This window comes from Rhinolophus sinicus, chromosome 17, assembly GCF_057876585.1.
Source record: "Rhinolophus sinicus isolate RSI-liver-muscle chromosome 17, RSI-T2T, whole genome shotgun sequence".
Lineage (NCBI taxonomy): Eukaryota > Metazoa > Chordata > Mammalia > Chiroptera > Rhinolophidae > Rhinolophus > Rhinolophus sinicus.
This window is the reverse complement of record NC_142517.1, coordinates 62,960,574-62,972,652: the sequence shown is the minus strand read 5'-3', so window position 1 is coordinate 62,972,652 and position 12,079 is coordinate 62,960,574. Positions and strand designations below refer to the sequence as shown.

Here is a 12,079-nt window from a genome sequence, read left to right as displayed (position 1 = left end):
AAACTAAGCCTGGCTTGAAGTATAAAAAAGAATAGTATATTTAGCTTATCTAATCTGCCTTTGAAAATCTTTGCCAAAAAAGCTAAAGAAACTACGAAACTAAAATTATCATATTATTATTGATTATATGATAATAACAACCAAGTATAGTAAGTCCTCACTTAACATTGTCTATCAGTTCTGCAACTTAGGCAAAATGATGCATAATAAAACCAATTTCACCATAGGCTAATTGATGTAAACAAGAGTTAAGTTTCTATGTCATCTCATCGATGTTATAACAAAACAACGATGAATGAAATGACATTTGAAGACATGCTTTACTATCATATCTCAACTTAAAATTAATATTCCACACGCCTCATGTATTCCCTATCAACAGTGGGAAAATATATCCTTTTGAGGACTATGGTATTGTAAATAAATGTCTTCCGAAAATGCATTACACTGTTAAGTGTATATTACAATAACACACATTACCCTTTCCTTAAAAACTCAGAGTCATCATTATGAAGAGTGTATCATACTTTGCTATTATATAGGAAAGTTATCAAGGGGCCAGAAAGGTGCTTTGTGCCTATGCTAAATGGCTCCTAACTACTATTCTTTTTGACTTGTTATATCAACACACTTCTGTTTTCTACCTCTATCCTCATGGATATTTAATATATCTAAATCTGACGGTTCTCCTTTCACTTCTAATTTACTATACGATAGAAAACTTAGAACTTACTACCAAAATGAAAATTTTAAATACCTCTGAGGAAAGGTATAAACTTCAGTGCTTGGAATCTGTGACATCTGTTTTTATCTACACTGAGGCATTTGGTGCATAATATTCTCTTCTGGGTGGATGAGATCACTGCATAAGGAGTAACTACTCTAAAAAACTGAAGCTGCATTATTGGAGCGAAATAAATAGCAAGTCATTTAAGAATTAACCCTAAACATTAAATTTTTAAAAATTAAGTATGTGAAAATTAAATAAGATGTAGAACCTTAGGATCTTCAAAACTTTGTTCCAGGGAGATGCCACAAGACAGAAGAAGAATTTTATAGCTCTGGATGAAGTCGTAGATGATAACAGAACGTTCTTTATCAGATTCTTTTGGAAAGCAGGATTGAAGGTGCCACATTCTGTCTTTCACAGTCAGGTTTGGATCCAGAGATGGTGGAGCCAAACTTGCACTAATTTCTTTTAAAAAAAAAGAACAAAAAACAAAAACATAGTCTTAAGGCAAAAATCACAAGCATTCATATGAAGCAGAATCGATAATGCAAAGGCTGAAAAAGACTCAATAAGACTGAAAAGGACTAGTTCCATGTAACCAATAATTCAATGTGACCTTATCCAGGTCATGTGGGATACTTATGTAGATGAAGTACTTTGTAGTCTAAAAATTGCAGCTTGGACTAGATGATTTACAACACTCTATTTAATTAGGTGGGAGAAAATTCTAAATATCAAGATTTCTAAAAATAAATTTACATTCCTCAGAATGAAGAGTTAAAGACAGAAAAGATATTTTCAAATGAATTTCAAAGGAACTCTTTTTGAAGATAGAGTTAGTAGGAATGTAAAATGTTATATCTAAAAAAAGCAATTCAAGTAACTACTCACCCTAACATAATTTCCTACAAAACAATGGAAAATATTTCATGCTTACTCAGGAAAAGACATTATATAGCATCCTTTAAAATGTTCCCTTATTAATTTTTCTCCTGTCTAAAACCACTCAATCAGCTAGGTATCCAACAACTATAATCATAAGGTATTTCCAGATCATATCCTTTCAATTTCAAAGACTTCTCCAAGGCTGTGTAATTCAACTACTATAGATGGCTAGGTCATCACTGCCTGTTGATTAGCTCCAGACCCAGTCATAAGGAGGAAAGAAACCTGAAGAGACACTGCTATCATCCAGTCTTCAAAAGCAAACCCTCAAGGTGGCCAAGGCATCCCTGATGCTCCACTACCCCCAAGAAGAAAACATAGTATTAATAGCCCCATGTGACAAGCTGAGGGGAGTAAGAGTGGTGTTTCTTAAAACATTTATTCTACTTAACTTATGAAATAATATACACACTACCCACTGTCCAAAAGACAAAAATTTTAATCCTAATAATAAATTCTAGATAAATATCAGAAAAGTATTCTCAACAAATACTATCATAATAGAGGCTACATTAAAATTATATGGTGACTTTCCCAAATAGTGGTGACTTACCAGAATGCTGTTGTTCCTTCTGCAATGAAATGTAATAGGCATCTCTTCCACCCCAGCATACTGCCAGTCCAACCACCAAGATGTCATCACAATCCTTAATAGGAAATCCATCATCTCTAATGGGGGTTTCCCGAGGTGAGCTAACTAAATAAATCAAAAGTGAAATAGTTAAAAATATCTAAAAATAAAGCCATTAAACTGAACATCAAAATAATGATAATAACTATTTGACAGGCAAATTTCCAAATTCCTAAAATATGCATTCTTTAAATAGTCATTTTTAGGTGTACGTAAATTTTTTCTAGGCTTACTATAACTCAAATAGAAATAAAATCCACTTGTGCACTACAAAAATTCTTTAGTGAACTCAGCAATTCTGAACACTAAGAAACTCCAGAAAAATCAAGAGCCCTACTTCTTAGAGAAGAATTAGGTCTGATTTTATATTTGGAATTAACATTTTTTCTAAAATAATGCATCCCCAATTTTATAAAGACATAGGCCAAGAACCAATTTATTTTATTTATAATTATACCCCCAATACCTGGAAAATAACTAGTGCATATTTGTTAAATTTAAGTGAACGTTTTGATCCTTCTAAACTTTAGCACAGAAAATGTGCTTAATTTTGTCTGTTGAATGAAAAATGGAACATACCGGTCAACACTGAAAGGACATAAAACTTGTCATGTGCTCCAGAAACTGAAGATCAGTCAAGCCTCAAATCTTTACGAACAAATTCATTAATAAATACTGAGATTTAAGAAATCTGATCAAATGTTTGATTTCCACAACAGGCTGTCAAGCTGAATACAGCTATTCCCCATGATACAAAATTCTTACTTTCATGAAGACAGACATATACATAGTAGCATTATTTGACCAAAAGTTTCAATTCTCAAAACCTAGAAGAGGTCAGTGACGCTTTGGGATCAACATTTCAGCATAGGATTCATGCCTTTCAGTGGAGTTACAAGTTCTACATGAAATAAATATGGGAAAATGTAGCTAATGTACATTGTGAAAAATATAGTGACCGTTTGCTATGTACTTTTGTGATTATATAAATGAATATTTCCACTTAATAGAAAATAATTCATGAGTACTGATGATTAATAAAAGCCATCACGTTACTACTATTAATATATGATAAAATGATCCATATTGAAAATACATCTTAATTTTTACAAGCTTATATTTTAATATTTATATGTTATATAATAACATATTATGTATTATATATATATGTGTGTGTGTGATCTTTTTAGAGAAATGTTGTTTAATGGTAAAGCTTAGCACATGCTAGCACCAGGTGTGGTCTGGAGTTGAAGTAACAGGGTCAGGTAGGTGACCTCCACAGAGCCTCACAAAGTGAAGAGGATGAGGACGGCACCCATCAAACGGAAGCACCCCGTGGCCTCAGAAAGGGCACAGACCACAATGACATAGGAGAAAGAGCTGCTGTTTTAGTTTCCAGACATGTTCCAATACATGCCCCTGAACCAGTCGCACCAATTGTGGTGGCCCCAGCAGCAATAAGCTTGACCACTGTGTCAATGTCCCAGGAGACAGCAAGGGTCTGGAACTCCTGACAAGCCACCTACATAGGGGAGCTGCTGTAGGAAGGCTGTTTAGATGGGCCTACTTAGAAGGAGAGAGACACAGGCCTGATTACCCAGGTATAACAGTCTGTCAGAGCCAGGGGAATGAGTTGTGCCTTGGTGGTCTGCATTTTTCAGTCTCCCAACTTGCACCCTTGGTCTCACTGCTCAGCTCTCCCACCCAGGGGTCCTGGGGCTGCCCATCTCTCATACCAGAAGGCAACAATTACTAACCTAGTTGTGCTGGACAATAAGGTTCTTCTACATGTAAACCCACATCAGAGAAACTTATTAAGCTTTGAATAAATGTATTACGTTTAATATCCAATACTGAAAAGTCTGTCCCCTCTCAGTTTACTATTTTACATTTAAATGTGAAAAAATTAAAAATAAAATTTCTTACCTTGCTTAAACCTCCCACCAATAGTAGCACTTTTACAAGATGCCAAATTACTGATCTTTTCACAAGCCAGTGAGATGGAAAATCGCTTTTTGCACTGCCACTCCTTTATAAATGTTTGAAAGAGAATTTGGTCACTTGCTACATCAATTATGGCCAAGCTTTCTGAACTACATGAGGCTGGAGTTAACTGTGATCCATCCTGTGATAACTGCAGTGAAAAACTTGTGTCTCCAACAGGACTGTTGTCTTTTACATTATTTCTATTCTCTGGACTTAAGTCATGGCTTTTAATAGCTGAAGGTGAGCCAAACGAATAATTTTCACCAGGTTGTAAAACACTACTAGTTTTCCAAAGTTTTACAGAAGATGTTTCACAAATAACTGGAAATGCCAGCTTAGAAGCAGATGCTGGAATGGGTGTAGGAGGAATGAGTCCATTATCATCAACTGTATAGCTTTCTTTACAAGGCAAGAGGGATGGGGTTTCACCATGAATAGCATTGTTTGCAAATGCCTCAATCTTGCTTTTCATGTCCATATTAGGGGAATATGAAATTCGCTGTACTTGATTTAACTCCAAATTTGAAACTACTTCTTGTCTGTCATTTAACTCTCTGTTTTTTTCTTTCAAACTAGACAAGTCTGTAGTGGTTAATTTTGGCTGTTCATTTTCTAGAGGACTGGACACTTTATCTAAAATCCTTTGCAGTCCTGGACTTAAATCAAATGATTCTCCTGACCATATTAATGAATTATTTTGTTTTGTGCCAGTTAATTTCGATCCTTGAGACTTTTCATCTTCATCTCCTTCAATTACTTCTCTTTGGGGATAATCATTACCCACTGGTTTACATGGTTCTAATGTTCTAAAAGATACTGCAGTATTATGTTTATCCTGGACAGGAAATATATCTACATTATCCAAAGCTTCAACCATCTGAACAGAATCTATTTCTGAAAATACAATAGACTCATCACTGAAACAAGTCAACTGCTGCTGATTATCTTGATTCACATCCATATTTGATTTAATTGGGTCCTCTGGTTTCAGACACAAAGAATCACTGAAATGGTCTGACATTTCAGAAGGAAGGGGTTCTTTTGCTTGGACACCAGGTGGTTGCTCTTTAATGAGGTAGTCTTCACTGAAACTGTCAAACAATAAACTATCACTCAAATTTAAACTTGTTTCAGGAACTGGCAGACATTCTACTTCTACACCAGTGGGAGTTCTCTTTTGAGGAACTAGAGATATAACTGGTTTCATAGCTTCCTGTGTTTGATAACCTTCAAGAAAACTATTTAATTGGGAGTCAGTAACAGAAAGTTCATTCCCTTTAAAACAAGGGCCATTTTGCCTCAATAATACTGGAGAATGAAAAAGTGGGCTTTCTGGAGTCAGGATATCAACCCCATGTGAATCAGTGCTTCGTTTCACAGTGCCTAGAGTCGTAGGTTCCAAACGGTCTATATTTGTCCCTCTTGGAGAACGCTGGTCACCAGGAAAGGTAAAGTAAATGTCATTCTGAGAAGAGCTCACTGAGCCCTGGGTGCCCAGGCTCTTCCGCATCATCTCCGCTGCCAGGTTGGTGTCCTTTGCTGCTTCTTGTTTGGCATTTTCAGTTACCATCTGTTGTATTATTTTCTCTGACTGTGTATCTAGGTAGAAACTATCTTCAAAATCACAAGGAACTAACCCTAAGCCAGAAACACAATTATTTTTGTTTGCTGCATAAGCATCTGTTTTTTCTTGAATTCTAGAAGGATTTACAAAATTCTTATGCTGGCCTCCAGATTTACCAAATGCTTCAGTTGGTAGATGTAATCCACTGGGTATATCAGTACTGCTTATGTTATCTCCGGATACCTGAAGATTATTTAATTTATTTTCCTCAGCATTAAACTTTACACTTTTACATTCGCTAATACTAGCCTTTGAGTCTCTAGTCATATAACCACTGACTATCTCACAGGGCATTTGCGTCACTATTATTTTTTTCTGTTTAGTATAAGTGTTTGTCTGTTTATCAGACTGCTTCTCAGTACACTGGTTAATCGGATGCATATCATGGTGTCTCACATAAATATTATGTTTTTTTGAATCATTTTGTATCAGCACTTCATCTATTTTTTCTGACTCCACAACAGTTAATCCTCTTCCACTTTCACTAACCACACTAGTGGCTTGACAAGGCTGTTTTTCACTCTGGGATCCTGTGATAAAATGCTCAACAAGAATACCACTATTTATTGTTTTCTTCCTTGAACAACTTTGTTCTGTTTGTGATGGGAATGATGTTTTATTATATTTTCCCTCAACACTGAAAGATACATTTTTAGCAAATGGCCCAGGACTTCCAAATTCCATATTCTTTTCATCTAAGGTAAATGAGTCTTCACAAGGAACAGGATTAGATACAGTCTGTTTTTGTAAATCAGTTCTACGCTTTCCACAGTCTTTCACAGGGCTACTGCATCTGGATCGTTTTAGATGCTTACTGTGTTTCCAAGATCGAAAGGTGGTACCCAGTTTTTCTGAACTGCAATTCAAAGCTTCCTTTTTTGTTTTCTCAGATGAGAGATTCTGAACAATTTTCTTAGTACTTGTTTTTTCCTCATTTGGAGAGGTTCCTAGCTTCTCTTTACTTATATTCAAGGACGTCCATTTTTTTGCTCTGGAAATCGAATGTACCTGACGTTGTTGATTCCCATCCTGATAATAAAAAGAATTTGTATGCTCTCCGTTTTTATCTAAATCTTGCCCTGTATTTGGTGAATGTTTAACAGAAGAATCACTAAATATTGTGTTACTTTTTTTCTCTGTTGTTAATCTTTTACAAGAACTCTTAGTTTGGGATATAACTTTGTGTTCCTTTACTTCTGACTCACGGCTGGTCAATGAGTGTGTATCAGAATTAAAAAGGGAATGTGGATTCCATTGCACTCCCATTTCATCTAAGTCCTGCTGTAGAATTATTTTGGCTTCTTCCACTATTAGGGCTGCTGCTTCCCTTTCAGTTAAACCTTTTCTACCAGTCACCCAAATAGTGTGCATATTCCGACGTTCTTCAACTGCTTCCTCTTCCTCATCCACTGCCTTTCGGGCACTATACAAGGGGATAAAAAAAGAAATAAACTAATGCATTGATTCATTCATCATCCAACAAATAAATTAAGTATCAATCTGAGTTGTTCTGAAAATGGAAGAAATAGCACTGAACAAGAGGGAAACATATCTGCTGTCTTAGAGCTTACATTCTAGTTGGGGAAATCTGAAAACAAACAAATATTAAAGAACATTCTATGTCAACTGGTGACAACAGATGTGTACAACAAATGTACCACCAGGAAGGGATGGGTGATTCTGCAATTTTTAAATAGCATAATAAGGGAAGGCCTAAGGCAGAGTTTTAAATGGAAAGCTAAAATAAGTGAGTCAAAAACTTTCATTGAAAACAAATCCTCCTTTATAATATGAACCCCAGACTTTGAAGGAACTAGAGAGTTTTCAAAAGAAAGCAGAAATTGGAAGGGAGTTACTAAGGTGGACTGATAGGGACTGTTTTAGCCTCTCACTCAAAACAACTAAAAAACCAAGGCTAGGTCATAAAAGACACTGCACCTTCCATTTTTCTCTCTTGGATCATTCACACTGGGGGAGACCAACCATCACAGCATGAAGGCGTCAAGCAGCTCTATGGAGAAACTCAGGTGGAGAACTCAGCACCAACTTGCCAACGTGTATGCGAATCCCCTTAAAAGCAGATCCAAGTCAACTCTTCAGATGACTACAGTCCTGGCCAACAACTTTACTACTTACTACCTCATGAGCGAACTCAAACCAGAACCACCAGCAAAGGTGCTCCCAATGTCATGATTCACAGAAACTCGGACTGAATATGTATTCACTGTTGCTTTTAAGCCACTCAGTTCTTAAGTAACTTGTTTCATAACAATAACTAACTAATATGCCTAGTAAAACTATCAAACTTCAAAATATGGAAAAGAAATCTCAAGGCCTACATATTTAGAGGGGCAAAAGAATCATACTCCCATCAAATTTTTCAAAAACAGCACAGTGCAAAGAAACGGCATTTTCAAAAACCTCAATAAAAAAAGTGTTGACCAAGGATTTATATCCAGCTAAGATGTGCTTCAAATATTAAATTATAGAAAAACAGTTTTAAACATATAAGAACTTAGGGAACTGTATACTGTATATGGCCTCCTAAGAAAGAAGTATACAAACAATTAGTGAACTTTAATAAACCACTCTCATTATAAGACAGATGAAGGGTTGACGGGGGAGAGGGGGGTATAAATAAGAATAAAGAAGATTTAATGAACATCATCAGTAAGGGAGAATTTATGAATATATTTCAAACATTTTTTGTAATTAAAGTTTATTGGGGTGACAATGGTTAGTAATATTATATAGGCTTCAAGTGTACAATTCTGTAATACATCATCTACATATCACATTGTGTGTTCACCACCCACAGTTAGTTCTCCTTCTATCACCACATATTTGACCCTGTTTACATTTCAAACACTTTACCCTTGTATCGTGTTTCCCCGAAAATAAGAACTAGCTGGACTATCAGCTCTAATGTATCTTTTGGAGCAAAAATTAATATAAGACCCAGTCTTATTTTACTATAATATAAGACCAGATCTTATAATACAATGTAATATAATATAATACAATACAATACAATACAATATAATATCAGGTCTTGTATTAATTTTTGCTCCAAAAGATGCATTAGAGCTGATTGTCCGGCTATGTCTTATTTTTGGGGAAATACGGTAATAGAGACTACACCTAGTTTGTATTGATCATATATGTAGGTCATAAAGAAAACATTAGTGAGTTCCAAAAAGTAGAAATGTGACAAACAACACTACTGGATTGCAATGCAATAAAACTAGAAACTAGTCACAAAATAAAAAAAAATAGCAAAAAAGAAAAAAAAGTAAATTAATAATTTCTAAGAAATAATAACAAAACCCCTACATATCATAATCAATGGGTTATATTTAAAACAGAGACTATAGGAAAATTCATAGTACTAAACTAAAAACACAGTATTTTATTTATCAATAGAAAAAAAATACAAAAGTCCACAAATTAAATTCCCAACACACACACACACACACACACACACACACACACACACACACATACAACTAGAAAAAGCACAACAACTTAAAACAAAAGAAAGCAACAGGAAGAAAATAATAAAATTAAAAGAAGGAATTAATGAGGTAAATTTTTTCTAAAGTAGACCTAACTAATAAAACAAAATCCTAGTCTTTTTTTAATTAACAAAATAGACAAACCATTAGCTAACTTGATTGAGAAAAAAATAGAAGTTAGAAATTTTACAAAATAAAAAATGACAAGGAATAGCCATTGAAATAGAAAAAAAAAATTAAATTCCTAAGAGACTAATGTATAGATCTCTATGAAAATATATTTGAAAATCCAGATGAATGGACAATTTCTTAGAGAAATACAGATTACCAAAACTGACCCCATTAGAGATAGAAAACTTAGAGAGACTAATTTTTGGAAAAATAGAATAGAGAAGATGATCAAGGAACTAACCTCATAAAAAGGCATCATCCAAGATGGTTTTAGAGAGTAATCATATCAAACCTTCAACCAGTCCCAATACACTATAAATTATTGCAAAGTACTGAAAAGGAAGAACAACTTCCTAATTCTTTTTCATGAAGCAAGTCTCATACTAAACACTGATAGCAAAACTTGAATACAGTCCAAAATACACACAAGAAAATATACACCAATATTATTTATGAATAATGCAAAAATATACTATATTAAATATTAGAAAACAATCCAACATCATATAAAAAATAAAATACCGTGACCAAGTAAAATGTATACTGGATCATAAAATTGATTCAATATTAGTAAATCTGTTGATATAATACACCATGCTAATAGATGTAAGGGAAAAAAAGAACTTTATAACTATCTCCAAAAATACTGAAGAAGGCTTTGACAAAATGCAATACCCATTCCAGATAAAAATATTCAAGAAAATTATAATTAATGGACATTTTCTTTAAAATGTTAAAAATACATACATATATCATATATATGATAGACCTGAAGCCAGCATCTATGAGGGTAACATCAGAGGTATTTCCACTAAGATCACAAACAACGCAAAAAATGCTGACTATCTCTATTACTACTATCCCTATTACCACTACCTATTAGAGGTATTAGCTAATTCAATTAGATAAGGGAATCAATTAGAAGCATCATAAGAATTGTTAAGAAAGAACTAAAACATCTCTATCTGCAGTTGATATAACTATACACCTGGAAATCAAAGAGAAACAATGATAAAAGTAATTTTAAAAAAGACTTCAGAAAGTAGCAGGATAAAAAATATACAAAAATCAATAGCTTTCATATACTCAAATAATAACCTTGTAGAAGATATCATAGAAGCAAGCCACCAATTAAAACTACAATAAAGATTAAATAGGAATAAATTTAATATAATAAGAAATGTACAAAACCTGTATGAGGAAAACTTTTGAACTCCTGAAAAGCTATACAAGGACAATTTTTAAAACTCCTTGAAATCACAAAGACTAGATCAAATGCAAAGATATCACCTATCCTTGAACAGATTGACTCAACATTATAAAGATGTCAGTTCTAAGTTAAATTTCAATCCAACCCCAACAATATATCAACAGGCACTTTAAATTTCATATGGGTAAACAGATAAAAATAGCCTGGAAAATATGAAAAACTAGGAGGAGGTGGTTGACCTACTAGCCTTTAAAATATACTATATAGCCTTTTTATTAAGAGGATGGTACTGGCTCATGAATTGGCAAAAAGAGTAACAAACAGCATAGAAATTCCAGAAATAGACTTAATTACATATGGATATTTAGTATATGATGAAGGTGGTATCTCATATTACTAGAAGATAAACATTTTCATAAATGGTAAAAAGATAAAATTAATCCAGACCACACTATGTGCAAAATAAATTCTAAATGCATCAGGAATCTAAATGCAAACTTCAAATACTAGAAGAAAATGTGCAAATTCCTCTTTACTCTCAGTGTAGGGATTTCCTAACTATCACAATGCAGAAGCAAAAATGAAAAGATCGATAAAATAAATCAATAGAAAAATAAAAATTCTGCATGGGAAAACAATGTAAAAAAAGTCAAAAGATACTTGATACATTTTGAGAAAATATTTGCAATATACATATCAAATAAAGGACTAGGAACCCTAATCAATTTAGAAAACACTCTTTAAAAAGGAGAGGAAAAAGACCAAAACCTATAAGAAATATAAGGAAAACACATAACCAGATAATTTACAAAGATATAAAATAAATGATCCTGAAACATGAAAAGATATCCACCATCACTCACGATTAGAGAAATGCACATTAAAACCATACTGAGATACAATTTCTGATCTATCAGACCGGCAAAATGAAAACCTCTTAACAATAGATTCTGTTGGCGAGGCTGTGGGTTAATCGGCTAGTGATAGTGTGACTTGCTAGACCCTTCTGTGGGGAAATTTGAAATTCAATAAAGCTACAGATGCACTTACATTTGGCAATCCCATGTCTAGAAATTTACTCTGAAGAAACATCACCAATAATACAAAAATACATACGCACTAGATAATTCTTTGCAGATTGTTGATACCAGCAAATGGTTTGATACCATCTAAATACTAGCTGGGTTATCTAGCCCAATGCTCTAAGTACTAAAAGGGTGGGCAAGTGCCAAATACACCAGTTTCTATTCAGAAAATTAACATTAAT

General features: G+C 33.9%; 1 protein-coding gene and 1 pseudogene across 4 annotated transcripts in view; both read right to left on the bottom strand.

Moving 5' to 3' along the window:
• Nucleotides 1-12,079, bottom strand: part of POLQ (DNA polymerase theta) — a 126,581-nt gene that overhangs the window by 45,965 nt on the left and 68,537 nt on the right. For all 4 annotated transcript variants that reach the window (XM_019729623.3, XM_088794220.1, XM_019729624.3 and 1 more), the window contains 3 exons: nucleotides 4,233-7,339; nucleotides 2,229-2,372; nucleotides 999-1,195 (listed from right to left, as the gene is read on the bottom strand). In XM_019729623.3, the coding sequence (XP_019585182.3) occupies nucleotides 999-1,195; nucleotides 2,229-2,372; nucleotides 4,233-7,339 (3,448 nt within the window). The remainder of the gene's footprint in view (nucleotides 1-998; nucleotides 1,196-2,228; nucleotides 2,373-4,232; nucleotides 7,340-12,079) is intronic.
• Nucleotides 3,304-4,219, bottom strand: LOC148754807 (ATP synthase F(0) complex subunit C1, mitochondrial pseudogene; annotated as a pseudogene).